This window comes from Sporothrix brasiliensis, assembly GCF_000820605.1.
Source record: "Sporothrix brasiliensis 5110 chromosome Unknown Cont17, whole genome shotgun sequence".
NCBI lineage: Eukaryota > Fungi > Ascomycota > Sordariomycetes > Ophiostomatales > Ophiostomataceae > Sporothrix > Sporothrix brasiliensis.
Window position 1 is genome coordinate 3,857,988 of NW_024467136.1, and position 26,613 is coordinate 3,884,600.

Here is a 26,613-nt window from a genome sequence, read left to right on the forward strand (position 1 = left end):
CCGCATATCCTCATCCCGGAACGATAGCCCCTGCTTGTCTATTTGTCCTTTTTGCTCTTGTCCGTCCCCGCTCGGCGTTGGACCCAAGAAACGCGATTGTGCCACGTCTCTCTTTTGGTCTCGTTCTCCATACAAGAAAGACGCGTTCCCGCCGGGTCGAGGACGCGAGAGACGGGCGCTTCCCCCCACCCCTCGTCTTCTCCAGTCGGTCGAGTCGTGAACGTGTATGCCTCGGTCTCCTTCCTCGTCGACAATCCTCGGCCGTTCACCGTTGGCACTGTGTTTCGAAGACGATACGCTGTGCATCACAGATGCAAAGGAAACACCTCCCGGTTGCCCTTGTCTTGTATGCCGTCAACAGCCACGATCGTGGACAAGGTACCCTGCTGTCAACTGCTTGAGGCCATACGGTTGGCGCACCCTTGTGGACGGTCTGTACCGCCACCTACACTCACTGAACGTTGACAGGTCTTGTGCGTTTGCTACACCCTGTGATTCTGAGATACAGAAACCACTCGACGTACCGAATTCCCGGAACGCAAGCGAGCAAAACCCACGCCCAGACACGGGACGGATACAAATAGGGCTGTTCGATTGTGAGCGTGTGTCCCGGCGGTTAATTCCGTTTCCCGTCATTCGAGACGAACTCCTGCCAATGGAGCAAATTGAATCGAACTGCGAACGAGGCTGCAAATGGGCAGCCAACAGGATGGTTTACCGGGAAAATGCATGCGGTACATCGGAACGCAAAGCATCGACCGATTATGACACATCCATCCGAGCTGTGGTGGCTACAAGACAGTTTTTGTTCCATCGCGGCGATTTGCAGTTCTGTGATCGAGACCAATTGAGTACAATTGGTGCATGTCCCAGTGACGACTGACCAAGCAGCCGTCTTGAACGAGCTGTCAGGACGCGGGCATTGCAGAGGCACAAAAGGCCCATTGCTAACCAATGTTGGTGAGGGGAAAGGCGCGAGCTAAACCCCAGCTGCGGTGCATCTGCGGTCCGGTCGATCCACCCCGCGATGACGAGTTTCGGTTGCTTTGTCAGGCAACTTTTGTAGTGAAAACTTGCGAAGGGACGGTGCAACTGGCTACCACAACAGACTGCAGGGCTTCCCAGGACGAAAGTTTTCTACCGATTTACAGGTTGTATATTTCGACGATTCCACACAATCGACTCGCTACCAAAGCCAGCTCCCTTTGGCAACGACACAAAACGACACGATGACGACATACATGCGCGCAGTTGGTGAGTTGCGCTTGCTGTGGAGGGCGCCGTCTACAAAGCGATGCAAGAACAGGCTCTAACCGCAAGGAATCGGTTTCGGCCGCAAACAGACGTCAAGGGCGGTGCCGGCCATGCGGACGCTCTGTTCATCAACGACAAGACGCCGAAGCCGACGGCCGGGGACGGCGAGGCCGTTGTCAAGGTCAAGGCGTTCGGGCTGAACCGCATGGACCTCTTGCAGCGCGAGGGCAAGTACCCGCTGGGCCCGCACATCCCCAAGACCATGGGCGTCGAGTTCAGCGGCGTCATCGAATCCCTGGGCACGCATCACAGCACGAGTGCCCCGACGGGCGACGCCAGCGGCGCCTTCAAGGTCGGCGACGAAGTCTTTGGCCTCGCCTACGGCGGCGCCTATGCCGAGTACCTCGCCAGCTCGGTGCGCATGTTGGTGCACAAGCCGGCCTACCTGTCGTGGGAGCAGGCCGCCGCCATCCCCGAGAACTGGATCACGGCGCTGCAGGCGCTGCACGAGGTCGGCGGCTTTCGCGGCGACCTGGGCCAGACGGCGCTGTGGCATGCCGGCGCGTCCGGTGTCAGCATTGCGGGTATCCAGCTGTCGAAGCTGGCGGGCGCGTCGGCCGTGTACGCGACGGCGGGCACGGACGACAAGTGCGCGTTCCTGGTCCGGGCGCTCGGCGCCAAGGCGGCGTTCAACTACAAGACGCACAACTGGGCCGACGAGGTGCTGGCGGCCACCGACAACAAGGGCGTCGACTTTATTGTCGACTACATTGGCGCCGACTACTTCCAGAAAAACCTGGATGCCGCCGCGCTCGACGCACACATTGTGTTGCTGGCGCTGATGAGCGGCGCGCAGCTGCCGGCCGACGTCAACATCAGCAACATCCTGCGCAAGCGGCTGCGCATCGAGGGCAGCGGCCTGCGCAGCCGCGCGCCCGACTACCAGGGCCGGCTGCGGGACCGGCTGGTGACGGTGCTGCCGCACTTTGAGGCCGGCAAACTCAAGCTGTACCTGGACAAGGTGCTGCCTTGGGAGCAGATCCGCGAGGCGCACGAGTACATGGAGAAGAATGTGTCCATGGGCAAGATTGTTTGCACAATCAACTGAGGTGTTGTCGCTGTGCCATTGCATTTGATAATTGTCTGTGGACGAGGAAATTGGCATGTAACGTGAAAGACCCAGGCCCTTGACCCGAAGAAGCGCGTGACAAAATACAGAAGAGAAAAGAAAAAAGACTGTTGAAAAACCCAGAAGCACTCGAGAAAATACCACCCCAAACGCCACTGCTGCCATTGTCCATAATACGTCGTGTGAACGTCCACCATACTGTCCCTAGTGGGCATTGAGCCACTTGAGCATCTGCTCAAAGGCAACGGCCTGTGCCTCCTTGATGGATGCGTCCGCGTAGTCGCCCACCACTGCGAAACCGTGCGGCACGCCGGGGTAGACTTGCACTTCGTGCTCCACATTGTTCTGCGATAGGTAGTCCTCGCCCGCCGTCCGCACGGCGTCCGGGAACATCGGGTCGCTCTCCACGCACACCATGCTGATCGGCGCCTGCAAGCCCTTGAAGTCGTCGGGCGACACCAGCGTCGCGTGGGCCAGCACGCCCGCCTTGATCAGGGGGCCAGGGCGCTGGAGGAGGCCTTCCTCGAGGGCCGCGACGTCGACGTCGGCGTTGGGGTCGGCCGCGCCTGATGTGGTCGCCGGGGCTGTTCTCGTCCCCTGCGCGGGGGCGGCACCAGAAGGCTTGGCTGTCGGGCCCTCTGCATCGTACTGGCTGGCCTTGTCGCCGGCCAGCAGCAGCACGTACCGCCCGCCAAAGCAGTACCCGACCGCATACACCCCGTCGCCGCGCGCCACCGCATCGGCAAACTCGTCCCGCGCCGCGCGCAGCACCCGGTGCAGCAGCGGCAGCACCTTGGCCTCGGTGTGGCGCGCCAGCCACATGTCAATCATGAAGCTCTTGACCGTCTCGGCGGCCTTGGTCTTGAAGAGGTCGAGGAACGACCCGCCCGCCGCCGTGCTCTCCTGGCTGCGCACCTCCTCCTCGACGGCCGCCGAGTTGGGCGCCACATCGCCGCCAAAGAGGTCCGGCATGACCACCACAAAGCCCTCGTCGGCGTAGAGGTCGGCCTGGATCTGGTTGTTCGTGGACGGCAGGCCGGTGCCGCCCGTGAGCAACAGAAGGAGCCGCGCGGGCGCGTGGGGGTAGCCGCTGGGTTTGACGACGTAGGTGTCGACGTCGCCGAGCTTGCGGATCTCGCCCGCAGGGACACGGCCGTTGGCTAACGAAGAAGGCGAGGAGGTCAGCAAGGAACCAGACACGACCGTTGGGACGTGGACAACATACGGGTTGGGCGGTCGGTCACGCAGTCGTCGCAGAGCTTGGGGCCAGCTGCAGCCTCATCGGCGGCCGGTTGGCTGGCACCGGACGCTGTCGCGGCCGATGATGGCACAGCCGGGGCAGCCTCCTCGGCCGCATCGCTCTCAGGCGCTCTCGTCGCAAGGTCGGCCGCAGTCATTGCTGCGTTGAATGGTTGTTGTTGTCGTGGAGGTAGTCAGAGTAGTGGAGCAATTGACGTCGTTTGATGGTGCTTTCCGTCGATTCGTCGGACAGTCTCTGTGCAGTGTGTCGACGAGAGGGCGAAACAAACACGATTCACGCCGCTCACTCAATAAGATCCTGATGCGCGAAATCTTCAGGTCGATGTGATTATGCAGTGCACACTTGATTAACTGTTCGGAGAGTGAGGCTGTTTGGAGTACTCTTTCCTCATAGTGTAACAGCTTGGCCTACGGCGGGGTCGCATAGGCTCTCACCAACGTTCACAGTGCTAACCTACAGTGCCAGTGTGCCCGCAAATCACTACAGCCGTCCCTTAACTCTCCCCGCGCCTCCCTCAAATTCGACCTGCGTGCTGTAATTACTCCGCACTCCGTAGACCTTGAAAATGTGCACCGTACGTGAACAATACGCCACCTTTGCTGTTGAAACCAGGCACCAGCACGCCTAAACCACGCCAAACGGCCAAACAACGCCAGTGAACCCCGCCACAGCCTTGCCACTTAAGCGGCGGTCCCATTAAAAACACGCGCCCGACGCGCTTTCGACGCGTTTTCTTCTCTCCGCTTCTCGTCCCAACTTGTCGCTTTTCGCCGCCCAGCATCAACACTACCGCATTTTGCCGCTCTGGACGCCGATGTAAACAATTTGGCGTGTTCTTCTGTTCTGACCTTGCATCCCTAGGTGACGCAACATCCTGCATACCGCAGCTCGACATTGGCCCTGGACATAGTCGTCTTTCCAACAACCAAGACGGCAGCGATCCATTCGGACTCGACATCACACCTTTTCTCACATCCTCATCCTCATCCTCATCCTCATCCTCATCACAGCCATGTCCGACGCAGCAGCAAGACAGATCTCGCGGGGTGCCTTTTCGTATGTCGTCACAAGCTTCCCCTGCATCGTGAAGACCGCCCAACACTGACCCTCTTTTCTCTTTCTCTCTGCAGCGTCATCTTCAACGACCCCGAAAAGGGCAAGGAACAGTTCCCGGTGCCCATCTTCCAATGCCTACAGGTCAAGCCACTGGGCAACCAGCAGCCCGGCGGCGGCGGTGAGCGGTACCGCGTCGTCCTCAGCGACATGGACCACTACGTGCAGACGATGCTGGCGACGCAGGCGAGCCACGTCGTCCACGACGGCAAGCTGGTCCGCGGCTGCATCGTGCGCGTCAAGTCCTACCAGGCCAACTCGGTCAAGGGCAAGAAGTGCGTCCTGTCCTACCTCGGGCCTTTCTCGATTTGACCGGACACTGACCGTTTTGGTAGCATTCTCATCCTCCTCGACCTCGAGGTCATCGAATCCCTCGGCACACCCGAGCGCATTGGCGAACCCGTCGTCTACGACGCGAGCACATCGGCCGCCGCGGCCCCGACCAACACCACCATTGGTGGTACCGGCTTCTACGGTGTCAAGAAGGAAGAGCCTGGTGCTGGTGGTGGTGGTGGTGGTGGTGCAGCATCGTCGACAAAGTCGGCCACTGCGGCAGACTATGCACGGCCCAGCGGAACGAGCTACGGTGGCGGCAACGCCGCCCACCCCAACATCTGCCCCATCGAGGGCCTGTCGCCCTACTCGCACAAGTGGACCATCAAGGCCCGCGTCACCAGCAAGTCGCCCATCCGCACATGGCACAAGGCCAGCGGCGAGGGCAAGCTGTTTAGCGTGAACCTGCTGGACGAGAGCGGCGAGATCAAGGCCACGGGCTTCAACGAGCAGTGCGACGCCCTCTACGAGCTGTTCCAGGAAGGCTCCGTGTACTACATCTCGAGCCCCTGCCGCGTCAACATTGCCAAGAAGCAGTTCACCAACCTGCCCAACGACTACGAGCTCACGTTTGAGCGCGACACCCAGGTCGAAAAGGCCGAGGACAGCAGCAACGTGCCCAAGCTGCGCTTCAACTTTTGCAACCTCGGCGCCCTGCAGTCCGTCGACAAGGACGCCACCGTCGACGTCATCGGCATCCTCAAGGAGATTGGCGAGACCGCGTCGCTGCAGTCGCGCACGACCGGCAAGCCCTTTGACAAGCGCGAGCTGACGCTCGTCGACGACAGCGGCTACAGCGTGCGCACCACCGTGTGGGGCAAGACGGCCGTCGACTTTGACGCCAAGCTCGAGTCCGTCGTGGCCTTCAAGGGCGTGCGCGTGTCCGATTTCGGCGGCCGCTCGCTGTCGCTACTGCAGTCGGGCGTCATGTCCGTCGAGCCGGACATTACCGAGGCCCACCACCTCAAGGGCTGGTACGACTCCGTCGGCCGCGCCGGGACGTTTGCGTCGCACAACACCATGGGCGGCGCCGGCGGCGGCGCCGGCGGGCGCACCGAGGTGGTCAAGACGATTGGCCAGGTGCGCGAGGAGAACCTGGGCATGGACGACACGGCGTACTTTACGCTCAAGGCCACGGTCGTCTTCATCAAGCAGGAGACGTTTGCGTACCCGGCCTGCAGCAACACGGACAAGCCGTGCCAGAAGAAGGTGGTCGAGGTCGGCGACGGCACGTGGCGGTGCGAGTCGTGCGACGCCAACCACCCGGCGCCGCTGTACCGCTACACGATGATGCTCAATGTCAACGACCACACGGGCCAGCTGTGGCTGTCGTGCTTTGACGACGTCGGCAAGATGCTCATGGGCGGCACGACGGCCAACGAGCTGACGCGCATGCAGCAGGACGAGGACCCGGCCTTTGGCAAGGCCTTTGAGCAGGCCAACTGCCGCAAGTACTCGTTCCGCGTGCGCGCCAAGCTCGACACCTTTGGCGACGCGCAGCGCATCCGCTACCAGATTGTGGGCGCCACGCCCATTGACTTCAAGAGCGAAGGCCACAAACTGGCCGAGCTGATCAAGCAGTTCCAGCTGTAGTCTTGTCATTGGACGGAGAGTTTTGGTCATGGGAGACGATAATGGTATAAAATACAGAGTGTTATGTTACGAACGGCGAGATGGCTGGGCTGCTTCTTACGGAGTTTTCATATTTCGTGTTTTGTCTTTTTTCTACGATTGCATTTTATTTGTCAATTTTTGTTTTTTAAATCGTACCCACAATCTTGTACTCTTTGATGTTTTCATTACGAGAAGAATCGTTATCATGGCCACTTTTGATGCTGTTTGTCAGGCTTGTTATGAACTTTGCAACGACGGAGGAAGTAGGATGTAAATGAAGAACTTGACACAAACGTACGAGACATGCGTCGAAGCTCGATAATGACGTTAGAATAGCAAGGCTAGACATGAAACCTGGGTACGCCTAATTTTCTCTCCATAAAACTACTGATCCTATCCGCCCACACCTTTTCACCCATTCACCGTCTATCGCTCCCCCGACTCAATGATCTGCAGGCTCCGGCCCGTCCATCATCAGGTCTTCGTCCGGGTCCACATCGTAGTTGAGCATGCCACCCATGCTGTCGTCGTCGCCGGCGGCGGCACGGTCCTTCTCCCGCAGAGCGTCGCGAATGTGCTGCCGAATGTAGTCGCGGTTCAAGGTCAGGTGCTCCTCGGTGGCCGCGTGCAACGGCTTGAGCGCCTGGATCCGGGCCTCGATCACCCCGATCCGCTGGCCAAACTCGGCCTCGGTCATGTCTTCTGCCTCGGGCAGGAACTCGAGGTATGCGCCACCCTCGCGCTGGTTTTGGGTCCCGTCCACGTCGTCTACTGCTGAGGATGCTGCTGCTGTTGTTTTGGATGATGAATCTGTTGCTGTTGTTGGCTCTGCTTGCCTCAGCGCCGCTTTGATCATCCCCGACTCGATCATGTCCCGGATCAGCGCCGTGACGTCGGCTTCGCTGAGCGCCGCGGCGTCGTCCACCATGTCAGGGTTAGGGACGCGGGCGGCGGCGGCATTTGCACTCTTTCCTGGCGCGGGGTTCCGTAGCTTCTCGCAGATGGCGGCCACGCTGATGGTTGTGTAGATGCGGCGCAGGTGCGCAATCTGCCACTTGGGGTGCGCGGCCACGACCTCGGTGGCCAGGCTGAGCGTGTTGTCGCTCGCCAGGGTGTCGTGGCCCATGGCCACCTCGAGCTGCAGGGTCTCCGCGCTGGCAATTTGGAAGGCGTTGGCGATGTGGCCGTACAGTTTGTTGATGGAGGCGCAAATGCGGCTGGCGGACGCGGAGGTCTGGGGCGGGCAGTTGGCGACATGACCAAAGAGGAGCAGGCCCGTCAGGACCCAGAACTTGTGGGCGTCGACCATGATCAAGGAGGCGCCGTTGTCGCGGGTGGGGTGGGACACGACGCGGGCAAAGGCGGCGTGCGCGGGGGCCCAGGCCCGAACCGACAGATGGAGGAGGCCGAGGACAAAGTCAAACTCGAGGACCTGGGTGCTCTTCAAGGGCAGGGTGAGTCCTGTGTCCTTGGAGATGTACGACGGTGGCGCGAGGGTGCGGCTGGAGAGGCGCTCGCCGTCGCGGTGGGCGGCGGCCATGCCCGGGAAGAAGACAATGTCCCTGCTGAGGACGGGAAGGGCGACGGCGGCATTGTTTGTGTGGTAGGCAAGCTTGGCGAGGACCAAGTGGTTGGATGTCAGCATGCGGCCGGAGGGATCGATGGAGGCGAGCGCATGTGCGAGCAGTTCGACAGCAAGTGGTGCCTGGCAAGGGGGTGGGGAACGGATAAGGTTAGCTAGCTGCAGGATGCAGAACCGAGGAGAGGCAGCAGGGAGTATGCACCGGAATGATCTTGCCCGAACCGACGGCGGTAAAGACGTGTGTAAAGGCCGAGCCAATGTAGCGGACCTGCCGCGGGTCAAAGGCCGTCAGCAGGGCGGCAATCTTGTTGGCGACGACGGGCTGGACGGACGCGTAGAGGGCGAACTCGGTCGGTATTATGGTGTCGAGGAGGGCTAGGTAGGAGTAGGTGTGGACGGCGGGATCTAAGCTGTCGAGGAGCTCTGTGGCGTGGGCGGCAATAATGTTGACATGTTCCTTGAAGAGGTTTTGGATGCGACCGGCATGGATCTTGATCTGCTGGTCGTAGACGTCGTCGGACAGCGACTCGATCTCTTGGCCCTCAGGCGGGAAGCGCAGCAGCGTCGCCGCGACCTTCTCCATTGCGAGGACGTATGCGCGTGAGTGTGTATTGTTCCGCTGAGGCTCAAGAGACCAGATTGAAGCTATTCGCAGAAACAGTGTTTCTCACGAGGTGTCAAGGTCGAGGCCGAGGGCGGACGGCTGTTTGTGAGGGGATCGTCCCGTGCTCGAGACGGCTGGAAAGCTCGGATTACGGTCCTCGAGTGGCTGCGAGAGAAGATGGAGAGAAGATGTAGAGATTGAGTGGTGTAGGATCCCCTTGAGAGCTAGGGGACGACACTGCTATTATGAGGCGGAAAGCTGACAGCAATGTGGCCGTGATAGGCAGCTGCTACTGTCTTTGTTGGTGGTCGTAGATGCTGGGGAGAGCAGCCCCGCCATTGCTTATCGGATGTGGCTGAACTGGCACAGCCACAAATGACCAAAGTGACGCGCCATTCGTGACTGCGGAGTCCTAATTATTACAGCTCGTCAATTGTAAACAAAACAATTGTCCAAGTTCATCGTGAAAAACCTCGTAATTCTATTTCTTTTTTCTAGATTTTTCACTTAGGCTACTATGAAGAAAATGAAACGCCAATGTCGCCAGGCACAGAAATCAACGAACAGGAAACAAGAACAATACAACTGATCCTTCGAACGGCTTGGCCGGCAAGCGTTTGGGGCATTTCGAGCTTGGACCTATTTATCCACCTCCCGTCTATTCCATGAAACAAACGATGCCCAGCGGCGATACATTTAACACAGGAAAGAACACAAAAAGTCATCGCAATCAATAGCCAAAACAAGGCAAAACCTGAACTCCCACGCCTTCTCCCTACCAGTCGGTTGCCAAGTGGCCGCTCTCGTCTCCGGCACTTCGGTAGGTGAAGCTTGCCGTCGCCGTCGCCGCCGGCGAAGATACACCTGGCATTGAGGAGTTTGATGCTGTCGGAGGTGGGCCGATGGGGCCAAACGTTCTGCTGCTGCTGCCGCCACCGCTTTCACTTTCACCAAGCGGGCCGAGTGGGAGCAGATGACCACCGAGAGTACCGAATCCGCGGCCAAAGCTGCTATTGGCACCGTAGCCGAAGCTGCTAAAGGCCGCTGTTCCGGTACGTGGTTCGCCGCCCATCGACGTGGGCGATGTGCTGCTGGTCAAGCTGGCGACTCCGTCCATGGTGAGGCCGCGGGCAAAGTTGTCTGCGAGGTAGTCGGTGGTGACGGTGGATGTCACGGCAGGAGTAGCAGCAGCAGCAGAAAAAGCAGTGGTAACGTTGGCCATGGTGCCGGCCACGGGCGATGTGCGCCAAGAGGCTGCGTGGATGCTGTTTGCGCGCCAGTGGCCATCAATACCGGTGGCAGTATTGCCATTCAAGCCGGATTTCTGGCGGTTGCTCGTTGGGCTGCCAAAGTTCGAGAAGATGGGCTGGTATGCCGCAGGGGCAAGGTGCAGCAGGGGCGTGGGCGTTGGCGGTGGCGGCGCCGGCACACACACCGGGGCAATGTTCGGGTATGGGAAGCCGGTGGGAAAGGGTTGCGATTGGACGCTGGTGGCCTCCAATCCATGTCCGGGCGTAGGCGGCACCAGCAGCGCCAATGGTGCCATTGCCGGTGTTTCCATGGACGGCTGGTGCGGGTGCGGGTGCTGTTGGTGATGCTGGTGCTGCTCCTGCGCCTGCAGCTTCTTATACCAGTTCGGATACCCCTGAAAGAGACCGAGCGAGCGCTGCGTGGCACGGTCGTGGGGCATCTCGTGCTTGAACTTGCAGCCCTGCTGGGTGAAGGCGCAGATGCCCTCGTGCACCCATTTGTCGCAGTATACCTTTTGCTTTTTGGCGTTGGCACTGCCGACTTGGCCGGGGCGCTGGGCTTGGGGAACGACAGAGGACAAAGTCTGTCCTTGTATTGACCCGTAGGGAGCGAAGCTCTTCGACGGAGTTAGTACGCGAGCGTGTATGAGTATGAGGGCAGCATTGGGAAAAGGACGACACACCTGTTGGACTGGCCGCGTGCCATAGTTGTATGTGACGCTGGTATTGACAACCGGCATCGATGGCAGTGCCATACTAGGAGACAGATGGGTTGACGGATCCGGGAGCACAAACATGCCCCGGCTGTCGTTTTGCAGCGCCACAAAGCCAGCCGTGGGAGGCAAGCGATCGGCGGGGATCAGTCTGGTATACAGACCGTTGCCGCGATCGAGGCAATAGGCAAAGTAGCCGCCAAAGGTGGCAGTGTCTGCGCTGGACGGAGCTTGCTGCATTGTCTGGGCCGACTGGGCTGTCTGTGCCTGCTTTGGAGGGGACGGGTGAGCGATGCTGGCATTGTCCGTGACGCTGTTTCTTCTTGGCATGGGAAAGTGGAACGGCGCTGTGACGTTCTGGTAGGTACTTTGGCCGGGCCCGGCGCCTGGCTCAGGAAGGCTGTCGTTGACGGGGACAATGTCATCACGCACAGTGTCCCGGTCGCTGCTGCTGTCTATTGTTGCATACGCTTGGCTGCGAGGAGACGGCGCAGACGTTGGACTCTCATGTTGCGAGGATACCTGGGCTTTGGGAGAAGGACTGCGGTCTTTGTGGTTGTGCAGGGCGTTGCTCGTGGCCGCGTTCTCACCTGGCGAAGAAGACAGTGCTGGAACGGTCAACGGTGTCTCCGGCGAAGCAGGCTGTTTGCTTGCAACGTCACAGTTGGTGGTCTCGTCCATCGCGGCGATGTGTGGGGCAATGGAGGCCTGCTGGAGAGACCAGGGATATGGCAGTTTGACCGACTCGATAAAGGAAACACTTTCTTCGCGAGAAATCTGATGATTAAACCCACCGGGATTGGAAACGTCGCGTTGCTGTTGGAGAGCCGGAAAAACGTCGTGATGCGGTGCGCACGTGCTAGTACTACTACTACTACTACTAGATATGGAGATGGATGTGTTGGAAGACGCAGGAAGAGAAGCAGGTTTTTGTTGTTGACGGGGCCGATGAAGTTGATGGAGTTGGTGGAGAGAGTGATTGTGTTGATGGAGTTGATGGTGTTGGCTATTTATATGGGCACTGGAAGCGAGCTGATGACTGGCCGGCCAGAGATCGGCTTGAGTCGGAAGGCATGCAGAACCTGTGGGTGCCGTCCCTGCCCGCGTGAGGCGACCAGCGCCGCCGTCCAATGTTTCCCGGGCCACGCGGCCTTCGTCCGGTGCGGCACGGAGGTACTGCCTCCGGCTGGCCTCCTGGCAGTCCTGCTGGCGGTGGCGAGCGTTTGGCTGCGGGTTGTGGGTGCCGTGAAGGCCATGCGACCGCTGAGCGCTGATGCTGCCGGCGTGATGCGGATGGCGATAATGGAGGCTGAGGTTGAGCTGGCTGCTGCGAGGGCCACAATCGGCGTCCATGGCAAGGGCGGACAGAGAGAAGTCTATATCATTCGTCGTCCGATATATTGTCGCTCGCTCTACAACGGACGCAAGAAAGATGGGAAATAAGGGTTACCTTGTCAGGGACTTTGTCAGTGTGTCGGACAGATTTACCTGCCTCGTGAAATATAAAAAGAGCGTGAGGGGCAGGCGTGTGTGTGTGTCTCTGCTGTCTGATGCCACAAGAGACCTAAAAGATGCATGAAAATAAAAATATAAAAAGAGACAAGACACACACCTGTAGCCTTGTTTTGTTGCCTCTGCCTGTCCTACCGCCGATGCGACCTTGACTTCTGTCGGGTAATCCTGCTTGCCCACTGCTTTTGTTTGCAAGTGCCTGTTTTCGAAAGTACGTGTTGTTGGTACCAGCATGAAACAGGAAAAAAAGGATTGGCAAGTTCGGTGAGGACGATCCTGAAGCCGGAACTAGTATATGGAAATATATACAAAGTGAGGGGTGAGAGGCTGTTTGAATTCCGGTATAAGTTCAATGAGGGAAGGGGTACGTAACAGGGTTAAAGTGGATGGGAAGACTAGACAAAATAAATCAAATATGGATTCATTGGAGAAGTGAAAAGGGGTGAGGGAGGAAAGGAAAAATCACGAGGTGACAAGGAGAGGGAGCGGTGAAGAAACGCTCTTCTATTTGGATATCGTGCCCCCTTTTAATATTATCTGCTGCAGGCTGCAAACAGGGAGGGGCAAACAAAACAAACCATGACGAGTGCAGACAGGCGAGACACGAGGCGAACCAACGTCGGACCGGATCGCCTTTGCCTGAAAAGCTTTATGATGCCTGGAGAGGCTCTGCAAGTACATTTGTCCCATGATTTCGCTCGTCTGACACCAGACAACTGAACAAGGCAGACGCAAGGTGAGGCAGGTGCCACGGGAAGCGAGCAACAAGGACAACGATGTAAAAGGTGTGGCTTCACAGATCTGATAGGCGGGAGAGGGGGCGAGGTGGAGATACAAATGGGCCATGTAGCTGCGTAGACTGGTTTGCGGTGAGTCGCCTTTTGAGAGTCCTTGGTCAATGGCATCCTGTTTATGCATCTTTCCTTGCACTGCATCTTGATACTATGAGTAGCCTATTGAGTAAGAAGTAAATAAAGGGGGCTGGCAGGCCATGGCTGGTTTACGCTCAGTGATGTTTTCTAAAAGGAGTAGTTTGGGGGGCAAGTGCCTTATTTGGACGGGCGATGTTGCATCTCGTAGTTCCTGGGCCTGAGCGGAAGATTCTGAGTCCAGAGTCCAGAGCCCTTTGCGTCATAAAGAAGGTGCTTGGTTGATGCCACGTTATTACCCGTTGCTGCCCCTCTGGTTTGGGTCGATGTTCTTCACCTTGGGCGAGAGGAACCAGTTCGTCGGCTACATGCAGTCGATCTTTGGTAGGGCCGAAAGGGGACAGATTTTTTTTAAAAAAATAAAAAGTAAAGTAAAATAAAAGGCAATGCAAAATAACTGGCGCTCAGCCAAGACGAGCAATGGGCTTCCTGACGTTCCATCTCGGTGAGCATGCCACGGCTTCTTTTGTCCTTTTTCTCTCTCAGTCTTTTGTGAGGCTCTGGTTCTGGACGCACCATGGCAGTGCCCTTCTGGGAGACGAGGCAGGACACAACGTCACCTCTACAATTACACAGACACAAACACACGAGGGCAAACCTCTAGTAAACATAAAAGCTGCCCTCCCTTTTCCTTCTCTTTTTGTCCCACCGTCTGTCACCCGCTCACCTTACCTACCATTGTTCCTTCTTCCCCGGGGTCGTGCAAACGCGGCAGCGATGCTCTCCTTGCGTGCGTGGTGCTTTTGCATTGGTCGCCTTTTTTACCAGTCTGTTGCCTTTGTGTTCCGTGGCCAGGGGCAGTTCGTTCCAAGTTCTGACCTACTTTCACGTTTGCCATTGTTGAGTGCCACACCGTGATTTGCTGGGCTCCCCCCCCCCCCTTTGTCACCGTTTTCAGGTAGACTGAGCGCAACGGCTACCAGGGATAAACGAAAGGCTGGAAGCTGGAGGAAGAAGAGGCTCAAAACAAAAAATAATTTCAGAGAGGACAGGCCGACGTACGAGACGCAAATGCCACCTCTTCGTGGAACCGTATTGTATCGTGTTCCGTCCCTTTGCGGAAGCCTGGCCGGCTTAATCGCCAATGCTGGAGAGCAGACCGAAAGTCATTGGCAAAATCGTCCAAAATTAACAATATGTAGTAAAGTGGAATATATGCATACCTCCCACCCCCGGTCTATGGTTCCCTGATTTTTGATTGTTCCGCAGAAATAAGATCATGAAAAAGAGACGAAATGCTCCTGGCCGCCCACTGATGATGTTGGTTCCCGCTGCAAAACATAGTTTTCTGTAGACATTTTCTTTTCTTCTCCCCCTCCTCGTTCCCTTTCCTTGGGTATTATTCAAGGCGCATGCAGCTTCGCTGCAGCTCGCGGAAAAAGAACGAAAAACAAATACAAAAACACCAACAAAAATCACAAAGCAAACCAATACCAAAATCCATAATGCACGGTCCAGTGACGTACATGTAGAGAAAACCCAAGAATCGTCCCTCCGGTTTCAGGGTATAAAATTACGACAAAAGGTAAAAAATGATGGGTAATGAGAGATCGAGAAGATGGTGGCCCGCGTTCCAACAACAGTGAGCCTGAGCAGACGAGCTGCATCGGACGCACTACCGGCGCGTCGTGCCCTGGCGCGTCTTCTTGCGCGGGGGCTCCTCTTCGGGCGCCGCCTCCTTCTTCCGGCTCTGCTTGCGCGAGCGAGCCGGCGGTGGCGGCTCGCTGTGGAGGTGGCCGAGGTCTTCGAGGGCCATGCCGTTTGTCCACTGCGTGCAGCGCAGGATCGTTGGGGTCGGATCGGGAGTAGGTGCCGCCTTGACGGCGCGTGTGCTCTTGCGCTTGGATGTGCCCTTGGACGTGCCGTTGGTCACGGGGTGCTCGACGGTCATCTCCTTGTCCTTGTCTTCTTCCCCCGTCTCCTTCTCCTTGTCGTCGCTGGCTTCCTCTTCGTCTGGCAGCGACAGGTACTTCTTGCGGTTCTGCATGTGTGTCGCAATCTTTTCGCGGAATGAAACCAGCTCTTTACGTAGCTTCATTTCGTTGAACCCGCGCGAGTCCAGCCAGTTGATGAGGTCGTCGAGCTCCTTGGGCTCCGAAAAGTAGCCCCACTGGGTGGCGTTGGAGATGCTGGTTGCGCCCTCTTCGAGCTTCTTGCGTTCCGGCACCGTCATGTTGAACTTGGCCTTGTACTCCTTTTGGTACTGCTCGGGCATGTCAATATAGCCCTCCCGCTCGAGCTCGTCCGGGCCCTGCACCCAGATGCAGCCGTTGGCGTAGCCGGCCTCGGCCGTCGAGCTGGTGGGGAGACCACCGTACGGCATGCCGTTGCGTTCGAACCAGTAGTACCGGTTCCAGAACCGGTCCTTGCCCAGGACGCGCGTGCGCGGGCAGTCGGCTTCGCGCAGGTCGTTATCGAGAGTCGCAATCTCGTCTTCGCACTCCTTGATCTCCTCTTCTTTCTTCTCAATGTCGCGCAAGAGCTTGATGAACTGCTTGGACTGCTTGGGCATCTTGGCCGCAGCCTCGGCTTCCTTCTTCCGTTCAATCTCCTCCTCGATCTTGCGCTTGCGCTCTGCAGCGCGGTCGTCGGCTCTGCGCAGGCTACGCCCGCGGGCGGTGACTGGGGGAGCACCAGAGTCGTCGGAGTCGTCGTCGCCGGCATGAGAGAGATCTTCCGCATCGGTCATCTTGACATCGTCGTCAAGTTTTGTCGCCTCTTGGGGCGGAGACGGCGGCATGTTGTCCGGGAGGAGAATTTTGCGCTGCTCGTTGAGTACCTTGAGATCCTCGACGCTGTCACAAATTGTTAGTTCACCATTTTTTTTTCGTTACAGCTTTTGTATGCAGGAGAAACGTACGCTTGCTTCCGCGACCGTTGCCACTCGATCTTCTCCTTGCGGTACTTGGTCATTTGCTCGCTGCAGTCCTCCATGTAGCCGCGGACGGCCTTGGTCTCCATGGTGAGCATGCAGATGATCTGGAGCACCTGGACGCGGTAGTTGATGTCGAGCGCGGAGTAGTGCTCCCGCACCGTCTCCTTTGTGGCCTCGACGTTGGGCGGCACAATCTGGGCCAGCAGCTCCTCGCAAACGGCCTGGCGGCGCTCGTCCTTGGAGAGCTGGTACAATAGGCCGACGAGGATCAGCTGCCAGCCACCCTCCTTGAAGTTCCGCTTGCGGAGTTCATCGATCCAGTCGTAGTCTTCGAGGGCCGCTTCGGCACTGTGGACGGCGGCAGCTTCCTCCTCTTCTGCTTCTTTTTCGGCTGCGGCAGCCTCAGCCGCTAGCCGTTCCGCTTCGACCTTTGCGAGACTGCTGCGGGTCGCTCTAGTGGCCCGCGGCGCAGGTTCAGGTTCGGGCTCCTCTTCCTCTTCCTCTTCTTCCTCGCCCTCCTCGTCCTCTTCGTCATCTTCGCCCTCGACATCTGGGAGGTGGATCTGAACGGCGCCGCCGTCGGCTTCGGAATGGACAAGCGTCTTGAGAACAGAGCAGTGGATTTCGTCAAAGAGCTGCACGGGTTCGTCGTCGGACGCCGAAAGCAACGTTTCGATAAAATCGTCAAAGGTAAACGAGTCGAGCTTGAAGATCTCGCAGTACACGTTGAGCGTATCCCACGTTTCCAGCAGAGGACCAACCGTTTTCATCAAGATCTTTTCGGAGGCAGGTAGTCGCGCTTTCTGGCCCTTCTGGTCCGCTTGGATAGGCGGGTCGTTGCATAGGAACCGGAGGGCAGGGCGCGTCGATCTGCTCGGCTCGAGCTGGAGGTCTTCGATCGGGTAACGGGGAGGAGGCGGCGGCGGCGGCGGCTGAACGGGAGCTTGCGTGACGTTGTGACCTGGCGGTGTGAGGGTCTGATTTCGCATGGACAGGGAAAACTTAAAAGGGCTGTTCGGTAATGGCAAATATTGGAATTGGCCGGCTTCAGGGTGGTGGGAAAATCCATTGTGTCTGGGTTTCGACGAACCATTGATCTTGAGCTGATTTTTCTCCTGGCTCAACTGCTGGCGCTGCTGCTGAGCGAGCTGAATGTGCTTAGCCTTGTGGCTTTTCACCGGCTTCAGCTCTGGCAGCCGCAATCCACCACCGGCGTCTGGGCTGCTCGGGCTGCTGTTTAAGAGGGTGCTGAAATCGCTGTGGTTCTGGGATTGGCGCTTTTGCGCCTGCAGTTGCTTCCTCTCCATGATCTTGGTGTTGTAAAGAAGGTTGGAGGGAACGCGCGTGTCGATATGGTACTGCTCTGCAACATCGCTCTTTACCAGCCACGGGGCGCCATTCCACGCCTCCCGCGAGACGGTCTTCTTGATGAATGATCGGAGAACCGACTTGGTGAAGACTTTCCGGTCGCGGTAAATGTTCGATTCCTCGAGAACAGCTTCGTCGCCACGACGGCCATCGAGGCCAACAATATACCTCGTGTACGGGGGCGTGAGGGTACCGTCGGGAAGCACTTTGCTGCCGTAGCGGGTCTTGTCGCGCACAATGCCATGCCGGCGCTCGGCGTCGGACATTATGACGGTGACGGCTTCGCCTGGGTGGTAGTCGGTTTTGAACTCGTCGTAGATCTGGTCGACTAACGAGTCGATGCGGGAAACGGTTTGGAACTGGACACGGCGCAAGACTGGGCCCTTGAGGGCTTCGGGGAAAGCTTGATCAACTTCAGCAGCACCGGCACGCTGTGAGATTATTAACGTTAGTACACAACCGGCGTCGGGGGGTGATGAAGGACGCAGAGCCGAATGTCGGAGGAGTGGAATGGAAGGAAGACAAACCTCGCTCTCGATGGCCTCGAAGAAAGTCAAACCGGAGTGGCCGGTAATCTGGCAGTTGAATTTGCGCTGGACGTAGAGGTCACATGTTAGCCACACTTTGGATTCACTTTCGACAACTCGGTTGCTATATTAATATTAGTATCGCAGTTGACAGCCCATACCTGCTTGTAGAACTCCATTCTGGCTTTCCGTTAGCATTGTGCGCTTAGGTGGTGTTCGATATAAAATTAGGTCCAAGATGCATACCTTGCCAAATAGGAATCATATGAGTCGAAGATCTCGCCTGTGTCTTTTATGTACCAGACCTGTATTACGAGTAAGTTAACATGCTCATAGGATGGGCTAGACGTAGGTAAGTAAACTATGCAGCACAGTAAACCATACCTCGTCGTGATCTCGCAGATTTTCTGGCGGTGGCCGGAGTTGCACCGGCTTCCGTTTAAAAAGCACCTGCAGAGTCACGTAAGTAAGAAGAGCATATATGAAGTTTTGGGGACCATTGATGAACGACATATCCGAGTTGGGAGAAGTGCTTCTGAGGAATAGTCCCACTGGCCGGCACAAGTCGAGTTTTTTGTATACCACTGCGGTAGAAAGTGTTGATGTTATGTGCCGGTGCCATGGCGCGGAGAGAACATACCATTGTGAGAAAAGGCCAAGACGCCAGGGTCGTACTATGCCCAAGAAGCAAGATAAACCCTTGTTATATTCGCTGTGCTGTTTTATACAGCATTAGAATGGAGTTCGGAGTCTGTCAAGTAGCTTGCGCGATTAGAGACGTGGTCTCAAATATATACAAGACGAAAAGCGAGAGCAAGAACGGGGAGTAGGTATGGAGGAGGTTAAACACCGGGCAAGTGAAGATGCGGTGATTTCAGGGTTTGTTAAGCAAAGGTTGAGAATTTTGGGGCGCGGTCAAGACGCGTGGCATTTTGTTGGTGGATTTGGGGTGGGCGGAGAGTGAGAGTGGACGGTGTGATGGCATAAATATATGTGCGCGTGTATGCGAGCGGCGTTACGAAAGCTTGCCACGGCAATATGATGCTGGTTGCCTTTGTGCTATTTTGGAGGTCGAAATTTGATTGAGGATTGTTTGGCGACGGGGGGTGGTCGTGGCTGGGTGGGGAGACGGGAGCGAGGGAAGGGGAGAAGTATGGATGGTTGGAGCTGAGCGAAGGGAGACGGGGGAGGAGAGGCGAGGGCCAAAGAAGCGCTTGGAAAGGGGACACGCCTCGGGACCCCAGGGAACCGCGGGCGGCAATGCGTGCAGCACAACAACAGCCAGGACACGGCTTGACGTTCTTTGAAAACAGGCATAAGTGGAGTGAGGCAGTAGATGGGATGCAGAAATAGACAAGAGCAGAGACGGGGACGTGGTGACGTGAGAGGATGGACGAGGTTGAGTGGAAGGCCAAAACGGTCACGGTTTGCAGGACGATCTGTCGACTTACACGAGCATGCGCGGAGGGCAGACGCGCATGTAAACGATAGAGATGGAAGAGCCGTGACGTTGGCCGTCTGGTGCTGAATGAAAACAAGCTTGGTAATGCCGGCGCGGATGGCAGAACGTCACGAAGGTCGAAGCCTCGTCGCGTCGTCGGTGATTTGCTGCGGTGTTGGTGCGTATGCGGCGAATGAGTGGAGGCCTGCGGAGGATGAGAACTGGCGCGCGCGCAAAAGGTATCTATATGAATGAGGTCGACAAAGAGCGTGACTGGATTAAGCTATCGATATGTGATGTGCCGAAGTAAGAGATACTGGCCGCGATGCGGCGGCGAGTGCGGGAGTTGGGATAGAAAGAAAGCTGTCGTGGTCGTGGGTTATGACGCGGGAAGGAGAAAGGGTGAGAAAAAAAATAAGAAAGAGGGAAGGAGCAAAGGTGGAAGTAGCCGAAGAAAGACGAGGACGGAGGCGAAGTGGGACAGGGGGAAGGTGCAAGTCAGAGAGTAAGAAGGGAAAAAATATTATGAGACTAAAAGCGAGCGGGTTGGCGGCGGCGGCGGAGGTGGACGAGGAGGAGAACAACACGACGGGGGGGAGCAAGAGATGACAACAGACTAGTTTTGGCAGGAGCAGATGTTAAAAAAAGAGCCCCGTCGCGAGCCTGCCGAGAACAGGAAAGAGACAACATCGAACAAAGTCAAAAGGCAAGAACGGACGACACGATACAGAAATATGAGACATACAGAAAAGGCATAGAAAAAAAAGTAAAGAAAACGGGCAGGAATGTCACCAGCCAGTTAATTTTGGATTTTCTTAGTCGCAGGGCAAAAGCCTGACCAACACGCGCAAGGTACCGTTCCCGCGGTGTGGGTCCCCCACCATTTGGCCTCTCCCGCTTCGTCCTCCTCCCCAACGGTGTACTTCCTCGTCCTCGTCCTTGTTTTTTTTTTCTGACCGGGCTCGGCCACGACGAACGCACCCCAAGCATGCGCCACTTTACGAAGACGTCTGCATCGGGTGAACAACATGGGATGTGTATTTTCAGGAGATAAAATCAAGTACGTTGTCAATGAGTGCGACATCCATGCCCGTCTTGATACCGGTCAATGAATCGCACTTTAAACAGGGGTCGCGACGCATGTCGTTCACCGTCCTGCTGTTGGATTGATATTTTGCCTCTGCGACAAACCATAAAATAGACAATTTTATACTTGTTGAAAACTGCTTTTAAAGGGCTATCGTTTGAATGTAGATTTGTCAAATTTATTTCGCGCATGCAGCTGTTGAAGCGAGCTGAAAAGTTTGGACGGAGATGGCATCGCGGGTAGCCGAACGAAAGCAACCATCACCAAAAACGCGCCGAGGTGCGCCAGCTGCACTGTTTTAGAACGCGATTATGTCGCCATAGAAGGCCACCAAAACTGAACAGAGATAGATCAAACGAAAGCCCTTTTCTTCGTATACGTATTGATATATATGTCTTTTACATAATGGCAGCACAGGCTGCAGTACAACGAGATATATTGTCGCCAAACTTTTGATAGCTGGGCTAAGTCGGGCCTCTGTTTTCGATGTTTTATATTGCCAGCGAAAACAAGCCAGCCATTTCCTCTTCTCTTAAAGCTGCTTAAGACAAGCAACGCATCCGATGTAGCCTTTTATTTGTGTTTCTTTTCGTCCTTTTGCTTTCGTGTTTTTTCTTGTCCTCGAAAAGTGGATGCCCTCCTCCGCTGCCGTCTTGGGTCTAAGGAGATCGGGGAGGAGGACAAGGACACGACGTGCGATTTTGGCGTGGAAAGCGCAAAATGAAGAGGGGGGGAGCAGAACCGAGTGCCCCGGTCTGGTTCCGTTTTAGGGCACTTTAAAGAAATAAATGATTCTGTTTTGGTATGTACCCCGCAACCCATTTTGGGCGAATATGTACATGTAAGTGCCCATCACACTCTTCAGCCTTGCATTCCGCGGATGACTGGGACAGTGTGGTGTGCTGGTGGTGTTCCAGACAAGGGACTGGCAAGGCCAGAAAAGGGAAAGAAGGAACTTGTCAAGTCAGCGCGGACCCACATAATCGTCCCAATGTGGCTAGCAGGATCACGTGGAACGACCACAACCTCAACCTCACCTCTAGTTTTGCCGGCACCACAGGACCTTCCGCAACAGGGAGGAGGGCCCATCAGCACCCTGCAGGACCGACACATACTCGACCCGGGCCTCGTCGGCACCGTTCGCTACGTTTAGCGATGGAATGTCCCTCGCTGCGACTTTGCTTTATATTTATGAGCTCTACGCGTATACGAGGCTGGGAATCTTCTTGCAGCCTTGTTGACTTTGCTGCGATGGCATGATATCTTTTGCATTGTTGTCTAGGAAAATGAATTAAATGGCATTTTGGCCTATGTTGGTTTCTATATTTTTTGAAATGATCCACTAGCACGGGAGTCTTGGCTCTTGGCTCTTTTTACGACGTAAAGTACACGACTAAGAAGCCGATCCAGCTGCCAACAACGCCAATGGCGGAATAGGAACTGGTAAACATAAGGGGCAGGAACTCGTACCGCGCACCAAACACGAGCTGGTGCAACAGGGAGCTGTAGACAACGAGTGGGATACTGATGGCAATGTAGAGCGTGCTGAATCGGTCAAACAGGAAGAAGCGGGCACGCGTAGAGGCGGGCGCAAGGCTGTCAAACGTCAGCAGGAACAGCACGAGCCAAAAGATGGTGTACACGGTCTTGATCGGGAACTCGGCGGGCGTGAACAGCAGCGGGAAGAGAGAGACGTGGCCCGCTACGGCGAGCGGCCGGAACGCGCTCAGGTAGCGCCGGTTCTTGAGCGCGAGCAGACTAAACGGGATGATGACCAGAAGTACAGCCTTTTCGTGGACGTGCCAGCCAAAGAGAAACGACGCATAGCCGCAGAGCGTCACGGCGCCAATAAAGTTGTCCCAGGTCGGTGCTGCGAAGAGCTGCAGCAGAGGCAGTGCTTGGAAGACGATTGTGAGAATGAAGCACGTGCGAGGGCTGACATCAGGCAGGACCGCAAACGCCGTGTCTCCAACCAGACCGCGCGTGACGCTTGTCAGCGCCTCTGTCTTGACATGCCACCCAAAGCGAGGTGCAACTGCGCCGTTAGTATGGCAGGAATACGTGATAAACACATTGGGCATGGAGTAGAGCGTACCATAAATCAGGACGCGGTCGACAAAAGAGTACATGGCCCAGACGTTGGGCGCCCAGTAGGCATGGCACAACCCGCGCGAAAAGGGGAAGAGGCGGCTCAGGATCTGGGGGATCTGGTTCGTGAGCGCAAACGGACCAAACGCCACTCCCAAAATCGCCGCCATGCCCGCGCCCAGCTTGATGCAGTTCAGCCACTGGATACGGACGATGGATTTCGGCGACAGGCAGTAGGCGCGCAGCAAAAAGACAATGTACGCGGGTGCGAGGTACGCGTAAATGTGCTTCATGCAGAGCAGCGCCGCGAACACGAGGCCACTGCCCAGCAGTGTCGACCGCTTCTTGGCCAGCACCAGCGAGTACACCAGGATGCCGTACAAAAAGCCATTGTATTGGAAGTGGATGTGGTCGATGATGAGGAGGCCAGGCGACAAGATGATCGAGATGGCGACGGCCTGGGCGGCGCGCTTCGCGGGCCCGTGGCACGAGTCGACAAACTTTTGCAGCGCGTAGACCAAGAAGATCTCGGTGACGATGACCGACGAGCGCTGAAAGTAAACAGTTTCCCAGCTCGCGTAGTTGAGGTTGCGGATGCGGAGCATGGCCGGGTCGATGAGGGCGGCCACCTTGGAGAGCACAAACTCAAAGTAGGCGAAGAAGGGCGGGTAGTCGAGCGTCCATTCCGACGTGTGCTCGTAGTACCAGTCCCAGAGCGGCAGGCTGTTGGTGATGGCGAGCCAGTTGCGATGGACTTCGAAGTCGGTCGATTTGCTGTCGGCACGCGTCGAGAGTAAGTTTTGTGGATAGCCAAACGGGGGTTTGAGATAGGGGGACCAAGTCTCGCAAACTCACTATGCCGGGAACAAGAGGATCTTGAACGCCGCAGCGACAAGCGCGCACTGCGCAATTGACGGATAAGCTTCTACCGCCATGGCAACATTGCTGGAGGACTCGCCAAGTGGTGATCTTTGAGAGAGTGGTCGAAGAACGTGATGCTAAAGCGGCCTTGGGCCAATGTGCACGTTGGGGTGACTTTCTGGAGCTTTCCAAAAGAGCTTAGCGCTAAATCCCGAGTAGCCGATAGCGCCGCACCACCTACGGAGGTTGATTGGCGCGACGCACTCCGCGCCTGCTTATTTCGTTACGAAGTAGTGATCCCCGCGACACAGGGGGAAGGGGCGACGGTATGACGCGACAGGCCCACGACGTCTGGAACACGCAAAATTAGAAGGAACCTACAAACACGAGGTTCACACATGATACACTGCTTCGTTCGTCCAACAGTGGCTTAAAAGACGACAGAGGCCCTTGAGAAAGAGAGAAGAATATAATCCAAGCCGCAGGGATTTTTTTTTAAAAAAAAAGAAAAGAAAAGAAGAATCGTGGCCCCGTTGCATCAATCGAAGCTCAGGCTATGCAGGAGTTCTTTCCCCCTTTGTCTCGCCGGCCCTGGAACACGTAGCCACTGGAAATGGGGGGACGGGCGTTGTCTCAAGTATGCGGCGCTAAAACCAGTGGGCTCCAACTCTGGTTTCCAGAAGCCGGGGAAAAGTACGGTGCATTGCACTTGCTATACTTGGCGCTACCTGTCACCACCTGCCAAGTGAGATTAAAGCTTTCGTATCTCGAAAGCTCTCCCCGATCGCAAGTTCTCAACTGTCCACTTGTACGCGACAACACACCCACGACTGCATCTCAACGCACGATATCGACGCAAACGCACCATATTTTTACACTACGACCGATTGGGTTCGTTGTAAAGCATATGCGGTAAAGACAAGCACGAAGCGCACCCTTGACGAGCCAATTGACGTGGCCGGGGCGCAAGTCGGCGCAATTCAGCCGGATCGCCAACCAAAGAAGACAGCTTTGATCTTTTTGGAACTCCAATTTGGTTTGCCTTTTTGGGTATTGTTGAGTGGTTCGTTCCGCACCTGCAAGCTGTCCTCAAGGCTTACAAAATTTCGCCAGCGACCCGTCTTTAGCCGTTCTGGAGCGCATGACAGCAGAGCCTCTTTGTGACATTTGGAGGTTGTCCTTGTCCTTGTCCTGTTATAAAGAAATCGACCAGCGCTGGAACCCCTTTTGGCCTTGAATCACAGAACCTACAGGCAAGAAGAAATTGGAAAAGATGCGGATCTCGTCGGCCTCGCTGGCATGGAGCTGGAGTCTCCTGGCTGGCGCTGCACATGCTCAGTTCCTCGTGAGCGAGCTCAGTTTTGGCTACACCAACAGGTAAGTGACGTTCGGCGGGGACGAGACAGCACGTTCGACCAAGTAGACAAAATCCCCACGGCGACGAAACCCGCTGACACTCCCTTAGAATAGCACCGGAACACTCACGGTCCATCCCGCACTTTGAGCTCCAGGGCAACCCCTACCAACCCGAAATCCTCTCCAACAAGGTCGTCCTGACCCCTGCGGCGCCCGCACCGGGCGGCCAGCGCGGCGCTGTCTGGGCAGAGCACACATTGGACTACTCCCGATGGCTGGCCGATGTCGACTTCCGCGTGAGCGGGCCCGAGCGCGGCGGCGGCAACCTCAATATCTGGCTGGTCAAGGACGGCCCGACCAATGTCGGCACGAGCAGTGTGTACACTGTGGGCAAGTTTGAGGGTTTGGTGCTCGTGCTGGATGCGTCGGGCGTGCGCGGCGGCGGCTCGCTGCGGGGCTACCTCAACGACGGCACAAAGGAATACAAGGCGCTGACGGGCATTGACAGTCTGGCGTTTGCGCACTGCGACTACCCCTTCCGCAACCTGGGCCGGCCGGCGCAGGTCAAGATCCAGCAGACGGACCGGCTGTTCAGCGTGGAGCTGGACGGCCACCTGTGCTTCTCGAGCGAGGACGTGGTGATCCCGACGGGCTACCGGTTTGGTGTGACGGCGGCGTCGGCGGACACACCCGACTCGGCCGAGATTTTCAAGCTGGTCGTGATGCACGACAACAACGACTACACGTTCAAGTCGGATGAACACCAGCGGCAGCAGCAGCAGCACGAGTTCCATGACGAGCACGACCAGTACACCAAGCAGAAGCCTGTGGCCGGCGGCGAGGGCCACCCGCCCGTGCGCATCAGCCGCGGCGGCATGGTGGAGGACACGCCCGAGGCGCGTAACTACGAGCGCGACAACGTTCCCGACGCGGATGCGAACACCATCACGAGCTCCAAGGCGCAGTTTGCCGACCTGCACAACCGGCTGCAGAGCGTCAACCACCACCTCTCCACCATCTTCCGGCAGGTGGCGACGTCGGACCAGGTGGGCGAGAAGCGGCACGAGGAGGTGTCGGTCCAGCTGGGCCAGCTCAAGGGCCTGCTGACCAAGCTGGACCGGCTGGACATGATTGAGGACAAGCTGGAGCAGATGGAGCGCGACATGAAGACGCTGCATAGCGAGCTGCGGCAGTCGGTGGCGAATGCGGAGAGCTCGGTTCGGCAGCATGTGGCGGGCCGCTTGGAGGGCCACCACGACCGGCTGGCGGAGACGCTGCGGCACCCGGGCTACGGGCGCTTGATTTTTGTGATTGTGGCTGGGCAGTTGCTGCTCGCTGGCGCGTATGTGTTTTACAAGCGGCGCAAGGCCAGCTCGCCCAAGAAGTACTTGTAAATGTTGAGACGAACGTGTGGAGTGGGGACTTGGGTATAGTGGAAAGGGCGCAAAGAACAAAAACGCAAAGTATGAAAGCACGGTACTGATTGATGATACGACGAGGTAAGAGCCTGTGCATTGTATAACGAGAGAAGTGTTCATTAAGGCTGAGGGGATTCGTGTCTGTTTGTTACTTTTTGTATTTATTTCAGGCGAATTATGTTTTTTGGAAACATCAATATTGCTCAAAATTGCCTTGCCTATGTGACGTGCCATGGTACTATGGCATTGTTGCCTACGATTAAATTATACAAGGGACAAGATTTTGTCTACGACCTGG

At 56.7% G+C, this 26,613-nt stretch overlaps 8 protein-coding genes across 8 annotated transcripts; 3 read left to right on the forward strand and 5 right to left on the reverse strand.

The window, feature by feature from the left end:
* Positions 1-1,229: 1,229 nt before the first annotated feature.
* Positions 1,230-2,362, forward strand: SPBR_02954 (NADPH2:quinone reductase; the record flags this gene model as incomplete). The annotated part of the gene is made up of 2 exons (XM_040761257.1): positions 1,230-1,254; positions 1,344-2,362. 2 exons carry the CDS (start codon positions 1,230-1,232, stop codon positions 2,360-2,362), a joined length of 1,044 nt encoding a protein of 347 aa, XP_040621091.1.
* Positions 2,363-2,587: 225 nt separating this feature from the next.
* SPBR_02926 (dienelactone hydrolase family protein) lies at positions 2,588-3,780 on the reverse strand (the record flags this gene model as incomplete). Its single annotated transcript, XM_040761229.1, has 2 exons — positions 2,588-3,543; positions 3,609-3,780. 2 exons carry the CDS (start codon positions 3,778-3,780, stop codon positions 2,588-2,590), a joined length of 1,128 nt encoding a protein of 375 aa, XP_040621092.1.
* An 876-nt stretch (positions 3,781-4,656) lies between these two features.
* On the forward strand, positions 4,657-6,683 carry SPBR_02499 (replication factor A1; the record flags this gene model as incomplete). The annotated part of the gene is made up of 3 exons (XM_040760802.1): positions 4,657-4,700; positions 4,775-5,032; positions 5,093-6,683. The coding sequence occupies 3 exons, from the start codon at positions 4,657-4,659 to the stop codon at positions 6,681-6,683; spliced, it is 1,893 nt and encodes a 630-aa protein (XP_040621093.1).
* A 463-nt stretch (positions 6,684-7,146) lies between these two features.
* On the reverse strand, positions 7,147-8,869 carry SPBR_02640 (cop9 subunit; the record flags this gene model as incomplete). Its single annotated transcript, XM_040760943.1, has 2 exons — positions 7,147-8,409; positions 8,489-8,869. 2 exons carry the CDS (start codon positions 8,867-8,869, stop codon positions 7,147-7,149), a joined length of 1,644 nt encoding a protein of 547 aa, XP_040621094.1.
* Positions 8,870-9,665: 796 nt separating this feature from the next.
* SPBR_02372 (uncharacterized protein) lies at positions 9,666-12,206 on the reverse strand (the record flags this gene model as incomplete). Its single annotated transcript, XM_040760675.1, has 4 exons — positions 9,666-10,694; positions 10,824-11,561; positions 11,648-11,859; positions 11,936-12,206. 4 exons carry the CDS (start codon positions 12,204-12,206, stop codon positions 9,666-9,668), a joined length of 2,250 nt encoding a protein of 749 aa, XP_040621095.1.
* Positions 12,207-14,909: 2,703 nt separating this feature from the next.
* SPBR_02242 (chromatin assembly protein) lies at positions 14,910-18,243 on the reverse strand (the record flags this gene model as incomplete). Its single annotated transcript, XM_040760545.1, has 5 exons — positions 14,910-16,089; positions 16,155-17,130; positions 17,260-17,968; positions 18,065-18,130; positions 18,226-18,243. 5 exons carry the CDS (start codon positions 18,241-18,243, stop codon positions 14,910-14,912), a joined length of 2,949 nt encoding a protein of 982 aa, XP_040621096.1.
* A 3,722-nt stretch (positions 18,244-21,965) lies between these two features.
* On the reverse strand, positions 21,966-23,615 carry SPBR_02684 (alpha-1,3-glucosyltransferase; the record flags this gene model as incomplete). Its single annotated transcript, XM_040760987.1, has 3 exons — positions 21,966-22,627; positions 22,688-23,454; positions 23,536-23,615. The coding sequence occupies 3 exons, from the start codon at positions 23,613-23,615 to the stop codon at positions 21,966-21,968; spliced, it is 1,509 nt and encodes a 502-aa protein (XP_040621097.1).
* A 1,199-nt stretch (positions 23,616-24,814) lies between these two features.
* On the forward strand, positions 24,815-26,291 carry SPBR_02770 (lectin family integral membrane; the record flags this gene model as incomplete). The annotated part of the gene is made up of 2 exons (XM_040761073.1): positions 24,815-24,918; positions 25,007-26,291. The coding sequence occupies 2 exons, from the start codon at positions 24,815-24,817 to the stop codon at positions 26,289-26,291; spliced, it is 1,389 nt and encodes a 462-aa protein (XP_040621098.1).
* Between the last annotated feature and the right edge of the window lie 322 nt (positions 26,292-26,613).